Here is an 11,174-nt window from a genome sequence, read left to right on the forward strand (position 1 = left end):
TTTTTTGTCCGTATATAATTACATGCTGTTTTTAGACTTTTAGTCGCTGATATGCTATAATTATAAGTAATATTGATTTACAAACTGTTGCTCTTTTTGTTTAGACACTATTTATTATGGTTGTGGTATTTAGCCAACCATGATACCCGTTGAATACATTAACTATTTGAAAGAATGGTAGTTAAATTGTATTAGGTTTATTAGATCTCTTACATGCTGCAACCACTGTAGGATAGTTTATAGTCACTGTTTGCTTTACTTTCTCACATTGAAACCTGCACTCTGCAACGACCACAACAGCCCTGAATGTCAACCTATACAAATAGGTTTTAAATAAAACTAGAATAAAAATATAGCTACAATCAGTGATTATCAGGGTCCAAGCACCAAAGACCAAAACCACTTTATGCACCAGGCTGTAAAAAAAATTCTGCTGTAAAGTTGGGTATTTTAACATGGCGGGTAAATGGGATTGACTCGCTTTTGCAGCCTGTCTCTAGCGGCCAGTCCATGAATTGCAGTTTAAGTCCCTTCCGTGTTGGTTTCAAGAGAGAAACAGGAAGGTTGCCGCTTGGTTCTAACTCTATAGTGGTTTGCCTGAGCATACAATCAAATGTCTTTCCCAACCAATTTTTGCATGTCTATGTGCGCATTTTAGTTTTTTTGAGTGGCTGTGTACGCACACAGCTTGGAGGGGACATTGGTACAATCCCTTATGGAAGCAGCGACACAGCAGGTGCTTTATCATGATATATAGCAGATAGCGCAAGCAGCACAATGCCCTCTTATGAGAACAGCGGCACAGCTGGTGATTATCATAGCAAGGGAATGAAAGATGGCAACACTTAACTATATAGTGATTAGTGTAAACAACACCATACACCTAATAAAAGCAGCGTTACAGCCAGGGATTGATCATAAAAATGAACTGAATGCCAGAAGCATACCAGCATACATAACGGGAATGTAAGCAACATGTCCTAATCAATACAGCAGCCGATGTATACTATATGAAGTCATTGAGTGGTGGGAGGGCAGGCCGGTTAGTATAGACAGCACTACAATACATTACTGAAAACAGTGGCTTAGTGTTTATACAGTAATGTGTCATGATCCCATGGAGGCTGAGGCTGCATGCTTGGCTGTTTGTAAACGACAGCTTACAAAGCTCGAAGGATCCCACACCGGCGTTGCAAATCTTCTCGTTGAAACGCTGAATAGGGAGCGGTGAAAAAGCGGCATCCACTTGAATCATTGACTTGACGGCGAAAAAGAAAGGCTTCTGACTTGCGTTGTGTGAAGGAGAATGATTCTAAGGAGATGTCTTTCTGCGCCACCTTATATAGGGAGCGATCCCACCCCTGATTCCTGCTCTTGAACGCCATTGGCCATTACAATGCCACAGCGTTGTTCCAATCAGGCTTCAGTATTTCTTGGAGAAATGTGTTTCCCCATAGTGCCAGTTCTGACGCAATGTTTAGAGGCCAATATTGAAAGGGAACACCACAAACTTACAGGAATACTGCCGAGTTACACAAAGCTCTATAATATGACAGGTTACATCAATGTTAACTCATTTACAAAACAAATGTGCAATACCTACACTGTGTACAGTGCATCTTCATGATATTAAAGCAGAATAAGAAAACATCACATAATATTTCATTGTGTTTACAGCAGATTAAGGACCAGAAATATCCACTTATAGTCGCATTATAAAAAGCCTTAGGGTGCAAGTAAATTTGGTTATGCATACATATAAATACAATTGCATTGCTAGAAAGCCAGTCCTTCATATACTGCATTTGCTTGTGTGCTAGTTCTGACTTTTTATACTATGTATCCTATGTACATTTTAATATTAATCTATTTACATGCTGTATTTAGAATTCCAAACAAAGTAATTATGCTAAATGGTTTTTAAAAAAAGTTCAGTGATTAGGTTCATAGGGTAATCAGTGATTTTTCAGAGAAAAATGTCTGTAACAAAAGAATTCAAATCAGCAAGTTCTGTAAACAATTCAGATTGGCATGACGTTCATCACAGGATATCCTCAAATGATTCTCATTCATAACTCAAAAACTTGATCAGTCTCCCTGGTAGAGGAAGAGAATTGATTCTCCTCAGTCTGGTGATTCCCATTCGCTGACGAATCTTGAGTCTGCACTGATGCATCAGTGTGCAAGGAAGAACTGAAATAGAGAGGTTTCATTTTTTCATTTTTAGTTCCAATTATTTGAAAAATGTATTCAATTGCACATCCATAATTTTAGGTTCTGCAAATGAAGAGATTAGAAAGAATTTCTTACCCGATTTTTCTTTAATATGGGCCCATTCTTTGTAACTGTCTAGATGCTCAGTTATTCTAGAGCAGAGTTTAACATGACCCACATAGTCAAGCAACGTGTTTATGATGGGTCCTGCCAATTCGCTGACTGAGGGAGGGGAGATTACCTCACAAAACTGTAAAAAAATCAAATCAAATCAATTTGGTTTTACAGAAAATAGTAAAATGATACAATTGAATATAGAGTGTAATAAATATAATAATAAGATTAAAATCTATATTTTATTTACAATATATATATTTTATATTTTATTTTATAAAATATTATAAAACAATGACTCAAAATGGTTTAAAAATTAGTAAAACACTTTTTTTTTTTATTATTATTTTTAATCTGTACCTGTACACAGTATTCTGAAGGTTCGTCATTCAAACAATATATTCTTTCATGTCCATTCCGTCTTAGTTTTATGGGGGGATGAGGATTACTGCCATATTGACAGTTAAAACATGATAGTGCATCGCAGCCATTGTCCAGTAGATATTTCATAATCAACTTCTGCCTCACACAGAAAGCCAAAACCGCTGGGAAGTTGGTGGGATGAGTTGGCAGTAGGGCATTGACATTAGCACCATGCTGTACCAGTAATGCCACCATTTCCATACTTCCCTTCCTCACAGCCACTAGCAGGGTGTTGAAAATGTCCAGGTTGGGGTTAGCACCTGCTTCTAACAGCATAGTAGCTGCCTCAATGTTCCTGTTTGCCACGGCCGAGTACAGAGCCGTGCTGCGACGATCTTCATGCATTTTCGACCAGTCATCTGACAGCGTGGCGTTGACGTCATATCCTCCCTCAATCAACGTTTCTAGAACATCATCTCTGTTACGTTCTGCAGCAAAATGAAGAGGACTGATGCCAGAGTATATCACTTTGGCCATGTTAGTTCTTGGGATTAGTAAGGCAACAATGCTGAGGAAGATGAGAAAGAGAGATATTTATTTCTTCATGAATAAAATAGTTTAAGGTCATTTTCAATCAATAACTGATGTTACGTTTGTATGAAATGAGCATGAGTCTGGCGTGATAGGAGAGACACGAAAGTAGTGCCAGTTCTGATGAGTGGACTCATTGCTGCGGACAATGGTGAGTAAACTATAGAGTGCAGTCGGGTTCCAGAAGTAAAAATCCCATTCATTTTCTCCATATAGGGGAATTTGGATTTTTTATGAAGAATTATACATTTTGAATGTAACTATGAGCTCCAATGCTATTAATCAATGCTTTTGGTTAAGTCATCAGTTCACATTATTTCAACTTATTTTTGTCAAACATGTTCAGCAGTGTAATCCCTGGTGAAAAACTACATTGATTGAACCTTGAACATAGTATGATTCTGCAAAGAAAGCTCCACCAATCAGATTTCGAGCTTTCAATCAGAACCAATCAAATGTACGTAATCTCAAGAGCAGTGTAATAAAGATATATATGTGATGTACTTATATAGTGTAGTAGGCCTACTAACCTCTCATGACCGTTCTTTGCAGCAATATGAATAGGAAGTAATCCAGCTTTGTTGGCTTTGTTAACATCAGCTCTTTTCTTCAAGAGGATCTCAACAACTTCATCATGACCATTCTTAGAAGCCTCAAACAATGCAGTTGCATCATCATTTGCCTGGGTATTAATATTACCTCCTAAAAAATAGGTAACTTGGTTAATGCTACTTGATTAAAGTAAGTAATTAATTTTTTTATCTTGTCTTACCACACACAAATTCTTACCTTTAAAAATGAGGAAGTTAAGCACGTCGACAGCATCACACTGAGCAGCTGTAAACAGGCTGTCAATGCCATAAACATTTTTGGCCCCCAGCTTTGCCCCTGCTTGTACCAATATCTTACAAATCTCTAAATTCTTGTTCCTCACTGCTTCATGTAGTGGAGTACCACCTTGAATACAGACTTTGGATGGTGAAGCTTCAAATCTCAAAAGAAGCTCCACAATCTCTTCATTGGGTTTCTCACATGCTGTAAACAACAACAACAGTGATGGTTCAGACCTCTTTCTGGTCATCTGTGCAGTTGTTGAGAGGTATCAAATATGTTTACCTTTGTGCAGTGGTGTCTCCCACTGGTTATTTGCAATGTTAGGATCAGCTCCTTGCTCTAAGAGGTGCAATACACACGAAACATGTTTGCGACCCACTGCCAGACTGAGCGGTGTCTGACTTGTGTTTGTTCGTTTGTTGATCGTATCTGGTCTGGCTGTGGGAGAGATGAGATACAACTGTGATTTTGATGAATGCGATTCTGGACTGGAGATCAATCTGAATTGATTCATCCATCACCTTTGAGCAAAACCATAAGGCACTCGATTTGGCCATAGTATGCAGACTCATGAAGCGGTATCCAGCCGTCTTGGTTGGGTTCATTGAGATTTTTAGATTTGAAATTAATGATTTCTTGTAGAGCCATTGCATCTCCTCTCCAAATGGCGGAGAGAAAAGGGTCTATATCACTGAAAGAACAAATAAGAGAATCTTAAGAATATGACTGTTATCTCAATGGATGAGATCAATCCATGAGCATGATATTGCTTTTCACTATTGACCTATTTTCAAAGTTACATGTTACGCCAGTAGGTGGCGACAAGTGAGTCATTCATTCAAACAATTAATTCAAAAACAATGATTAATTCATGAAGGAAACAATACAGTGTGCCGTTCATTTATGCATTTTGGAAGAGCAAAGATGAACAAATGAATGGTAAGTATTGTGTCTGAAATGTAAGTTACTCAATATTAACCTGCTAATTGAACTGTTGTACAAAAGCAGAATTGCACTTGCAATGGTGCTGTTGGTCTAATATCAGTAATAGGTCGCTGCTAATCGGAACAACAGCACACACACAAATTGAACGAGATCTTTCCTACCACTCACTTCACATCCTCCACTGTGACCTGCAGGTGTCCACTGTGCCTTGTCCAGGCAATCACCTTGTCTTTGTCCTTACTGAACAAATGATCTTGAACATCTCTGTTGATTTGTGTACACGTAATCTCACTGAAAGGAGGGCAGCAATAAAGTTTCATTATATAGAGACGTAAAAGTGATGTTTGTATTGTTTACTTGGAGCATATTGTGCATAACAAGACGGAAAATAAATCACCTGGGAGGGTTTGCTGAGTTAGGGTTAAATGGTGGTTGTTGTGTAGGGACAGCTGGCCCTGTGTGGACATGCGGTTGTCGATTGTGCCATGGAGTTAAATTTGTATCAGCTAGACTTCGTTCAATGGCTAACTGTAGCAGCTGTTCTTCAGACATGTGTGCATACGCACTGTAGTCCTCTAGGTCTTCATTTATTGTCCTTGAAACAGCCATAGCTGCTGCCATTTTGCACCTGTGATAGTAAAATGCTCAGAGATTTTAACCCTGAAGAACGTTCAAATAATGTAGGCCTAGTTCTAATCAATCAGACAAACTGTCAAGACAAATTAGCTTCAAAATACCAGGTTAATAACAAAAAAAAAATCTCAAAAACATTAAAAAAAAATACATAAACATAAAAAAAAATGCACAGAAATTCCCTTACACCTTAGATTTCATAAGTCCTAACATCACCATTATAATTCATTACTATTAGCATTAAGAAGTCCACCTACCTTTCTGCAGAATATCAACTATTATTAATGTGTGCATGTGGGTCTCCTCCTCCTTCTGTACGGGAGTTGCTGCTGCTCGCTTTATGAAGAGTCTGATTTCACGTCACGATGTAAACAAAACTGATAATCTTATAAATATATCTGCCTGGCTTGCATGTGATTCATTATATGTCTGGCCTAGATGTGACATGATCCTCTTTGCTTATGGGCCAATAAACGGGAAGAGCAGAAGAAGTAGTATCTGATTGGTTTACTTTGTATTTACTTTATATAAATTTGCTATAAATCAACTTTGCAGCACTGGACTTCATTCAGTAGCCTATAAATGTGCAAAAACAGGAATATAATATAACTGATTATATATCAACTGATTATATATATTTCCTGCTTATGTGAAATAATGGCGGTTTTTATTTGTACATTGTATTTGAACATTATACTCTATAATAAATTGTGCTGCAAAGATTTACATTGTGTCCTATAATGACCACTATACAGCTTTCTACATGCATTAATTACAAATTTACTGCCATATTTCTTCATGCATATATCAGTATGTGCTCTATGCTTGAGTGACCCCATTTCCAGAGACAGCTGTCTCTGAGCGCTTGAATGTGCTGGAAACCTCTGTGACTCTGTAAACATCTCAGATGGACACTCACCTCCTGTTCTATTACATGACTCATGTGTTTTAATCTGTAGTGGTGTGGCAATGAAGCTATCAGCTTCAAAACAGTGCAAGTAATGCAATCTGAAGGTAGATATATTGTTTATAAACCATCTTTCTGATCATCTGTTGACCCAAACATGCAGTTCTGTCTGTGAATTGGTGGACTTCAAAATGATTGATGTTAAGCCATTACTTAAGGCAGCAAGAATAGTCTGCATGTATATGCAAGTGCTTTTCATTGTATTATGTCTTTGCTTTCCGTTAACACACAGGTTAACACATTCAGTATTTGTTTACTGTGTTATGTTTGTGTAACCTTGTACTCCAGTTATATCAGATCAAATGCACATGATTGTCTTTGCTTAATGTTATGAACAGCAGCTACGCTAATTATTTTCCATTTGCTTTGCTTTTTTTTATCTTAGGATGCCCATCCCAAGGTAACTAGAGTGTACGTCAGCTCCAGTTTGGATCCAGCCTCTTACGAAAACTTCAGATGACCCAACAACACCCGTGAAGAGACGGCGCCAACTCTTGCGAGGACTTCAGATGATGCAAACTCTGAATCAACATGCACCAATTACATTATACATTGTTAGCTAACTGTGTGATTTGTATATGTAGACCTACGACCTACATTTCTGAAATTACTTGGACACAGCCACCTCTTGTAACACTGTATCACCCTAAATTGTAATGTAGACACATGCATTTTCTTTAAAGCTGCTTTGAAACGATATGTATTGTGAAAAGCATTATACAAATAAATGTGAATTGAATTGAATGATGGGCAAAATTATTTATTAATTAATTGAATTCAATAATTCATTTATTCGTTCAAAATACGATGACTATTTTGAATTTATAAATGATTGAAATAAACTTATACACTCTAAAAAATGCTGGGTTGTTTCAACCGATGGTTTGGTCAAATATGGACAAAACCAACGTTTGGATTTGTCCATATTTGACCCAACTTGTTGTTGTTGTTGTTGTTTGATTTGCAGGTTGAAATGATACCTGTTAATGCATGAAATCAATTGTACAGACTCCTGCTGGTTTCTAATGAATAAAATCAGTACATTGGCACCACCATGGGTTAAAATATGTCAAACATCCAAATCTTTACCTGTACGATTAAAGTGATTGTTCACCCAAAAATTCTGTCATCATTTACACACCCTCATGTTGTTCCAAACCTGTATGAGTTTCTTTCTTCTGTTGAACACAAAAGAAGATATTTTGAAAAATGTTGGTAACCAGACAGTTGGCGGTAGCCGTCACTATGCAAGTCAACGGCTACCGTCAAATGTCTGGTTACCAACATTCTTTAAAATATCTTCTTTTGTGTTTAACAGATTTAAAGAAACTCATACAGGTTTGGAACAACATGAGGGTGTGTAAATGATGACAGAATTTTCATTTTTGGGTGAACTATACCTTTAAGATATTTTATTTTTTACTCATTATTCTCATTATAAAAAATAAAACTAGCTGTACAAATAATTACAGAACTCCTTGTATAATAAGCAAGCTTTTTCATACATAACTAAACTAAATATTGGATTTATTGAAGTCAAAAATATATCATGACAATGATTTATGACAAAATCAACCTGAGAGAATCAACCGACTAAAGTAATTCAGGTAGAAATAGTTACTTAACAACAACAACTCCAGATTTGAACTATTTACAATATAGGTTATGCAGTAAAATAATGTTTGTCATGCATTTTTCAGTTACAATTTGTATTAATCTTGGATGAATAATCGAGTCACAGATTGTCAGTGAGGACCTTCCTTTGCTATAGATGTAAGAGAAGCTCAGACATATTGTGAAGTCATGACTGGATATTTAGTTTGATATATTCAGAGAGACATTCAGATATCTGAGACGGCACATGTTGAGAGGAGTATGTACAGTTGACTTGTCAGTCTTGCAGTGATATGAGAAGCTTAGGTCAGGGGGAGGATGCATGGATTCTTTGGGATCCCAGAGGAGGGAGACTTACCCTTTCCAGCTGACCTGATATGACCTGTTATTCAAGAGGGATATTAAGGATAGTGAAGATCACTGGAGGTCAAAGAAACATTTAGCTCCTTCACATTTGCTTGTGGCAACATGTGCTCATAAATAGGTCTGTTAAAGGCCCCCTGTGGTGGAAATCCAGTTTTTAATGTTGTTTACATGTCTATAGTGATTTTTATATACTTAACCATCTACAAACCATGTGCAAATTTATAAGTCAACACCATTGCGGAATATTTTCTCCTTAAAACGGCAATGAACTACAGACAGTCTCAAAAACACGGTTTGAAATAGCTGGTGTTTCTAACGTCACAAACTACCTTGGAACCAATCATGTCAACATGCCGGTGGGCTTTAGAATATTATTAACTGCGAAGTAGGGGAAGACCCCATGCATGGTTATATTTTTTGTTTATGAAAAATCGGGTACAGTTAGCAATTGAATTCTGTGATGTATATTAGACGAGGAACTCTATATGTCTTTCTCCACTACTGTTCTGAGTTGTTTAAATAGTTTCTAAAATGCAGATTTTTAGAAGGCAGCTGTCTGACTATGAGATAATGAACAGGAACATGGTTTGTAATTAGCTAAATGAACTAAATGAAGCAAGGGTGTAGAGTTACATTAAAGCTATTTTACGGAATACATTTTTTTTAAAATTGCAGGAAAAGAAAAAAAAACTTTTAAATATGCAATTCGGTTTCTGTGGTAGCAACTAACCCAAATTTCAATCTTAACTGTTCTATTTCATCAGAAACAATCTGAAAACAGGGCTTTAAGTGTAAAATACTGAACTTGTCCTTTAACAGTGCAGGGAGACTTTGAATAATCAGACTCCTGCATGAGTTCTACAATGATAATTCAGTAGACATTTTACAGACTCAATTTTGATGTCTGTGGAGCCTAACAGCAAAATGTCCATGTTTTGCAACCATGAATTGATATGATATTGCATTAATCCACGGTTAAATGTGTAGTTTTGTGTAGTAATATGTACAGTGGCCCATGCAGTAGCAAAGCAAACATTTAGTTGACAACACAACGAAAACAAGCCACACCACAATGAAATCAAGCCACAACACAACACAACACAACACAACACAACACAACACAACACAACACAACACGTAAATGCTCCCGACCACTAGGGGGCTCTCGGAGAGCTGTAAAGTTAGTTTCCGTGCCACTGTTCTATAGAGTTGGCAGTCTTACAAACAGTGTGCGAATTACCCATCAATATTCGGGGGGGTCCCCATCTCCCGATTGTTGCGCAATACCGATCAAAATTTTCTCTCTATGCAGTAGGCCTATAACATTACAATATTTCATGGATGCATGCAAGCCAAGACAATCAGTATATAGCCTACATGACAACACACACACACGTAACAATTTTTGCTAATCCGATATGCTATAGTATTCGTAAAGCATCACTGACGTAGGAGGTTGCATTGACTAAAGTTGTTTGGATGCATGTTGTTTTATAACAAGAAGAGGCAAAGTTGTGCATTACAATGCAGACATGTGCAACAAAATGTAATTGTGTAACAAAATAATAGTTTTTATTTAAACAAATGTAATTTTACTCTGGTTATTAATGTTTTTACTTCACATTTCTACAAAAAACGCTTTTTTTATGTAAAATTCACTTTAGAAAAGACCCAAATTTCTACATTTAATTTATGGGGATAACATGGACAATTTTTTGCTTTGAATTATTATTATTATTTTTCAATAATGTTACATTATGATTACAATCAACCCTGAAAAAGATGTTACAAAGAGAAAAGTTTAGTTTTTAGAGTTTATCATTTATTCTTCTTTTTTTCATATAATTGTACAAATGTCTGTAACAGAAACAAACTGTAACAGAACAGATATGAACAGTTATATTACATATTGAAAACACTCAAGGGTTAAGTTCATCATCATCATAATTTTTTTTTTCAATAATAACTTTCATTAATAATATTCAGAAATGTTTCTCGAGCATTTTTGTTTGTTTTTTGCGTGGCTGGATGGATGTTGGACTCATGAACAATAATCACGTTGTTTGAATTCGCCAAAACTGATTTGCCAAAATAAAAACTGGACAGTGATTGTAAAGGGATTTGCCATTATAGCTTGAGTCCGGATCGAACCGGGAGCGACCAGACAGCAGAGGATTCTGTTTTGTCACAAAATAATGATTTTGATTTGTCACAAAAAAATGATTAATTCTCAGTTTAGAGTTTGTTATTTGTATGGTCTGATGCGCGTGACGAGTAGGCTGTGATTGTATGATGGCGGTGTCATGATAATTCTCATGTGTCGTGTTGCTGCTGTATCAGTCTGTGGTTAGATCACTGCAGTCAATAAACGGGACGAATATATTAATCCTAATATACGGGACGTCCCGGCTAATACGTGACAGCTAGCAACACAACTTTTGCTAGCAGAACTATAGCCGCTAAAGTTACCTCAGCATCTGCTTCGTCTTTGAAGCACTCGGCTTCAAATCGATATGCTTCTGGGGAGTCACTG

The 11,174-nt window shown here is 36.7% G+C and overlaps 1 protein-coding gene across 1 annotated transcript; it reads right to left on the reverse strand.

The window, feature by feature from the left end:
* Window positions 1–175: 175 nt before the first annotated feature.
* Window positions 176–6,209, reverse strand: asb2a.2 (ankyrin repeat and SOCS box containing 2a, tandem duplicate 2). Its single transcript, XM_079639462.1, has 10 exons — window positions 5,952–6,209; window positions 5,459–5,689; window positions 5,230–5,352; window positions 4,638–4,807; window positions 4,399–4,554; window positions 4,072–4,317; window positions 3,813–3,984; window positions 2,689–3,259; window positions 2,311–2,464; window positions 176–2,193 (listed from the first exon to the last, which is right to left on the reverse strand). The coding sequence occupies exons 2-10, from the start codon at window positions 5,680–5,682 to the stop codon at window positions 2,066–2,068; spliced, it is 1,944 nt and encodes a 647-aa protein (XP_079495588.1). The 5' UTR covers window positions 5,683–5,689; window positions 5,952–6,209; the 3' UTR covers window positions 176–2,065.
* Window positions 6,210–11,174: the final 4,965 nt, after the last annotated feature.

This window comes from Phoxinus phoxinus (assembly GCF_949152265.1).
Source record: "Phoxinus phoxinus genome assembly, chromosome: 16".
In the NCBI taxonomy this organism is placed as follows: Eukaryota; Metazoa; Chordata; class Actinopteri; order Cypriniformes; family Leuciscidae; genus Phoxinus; species Phoxinus phoxinus.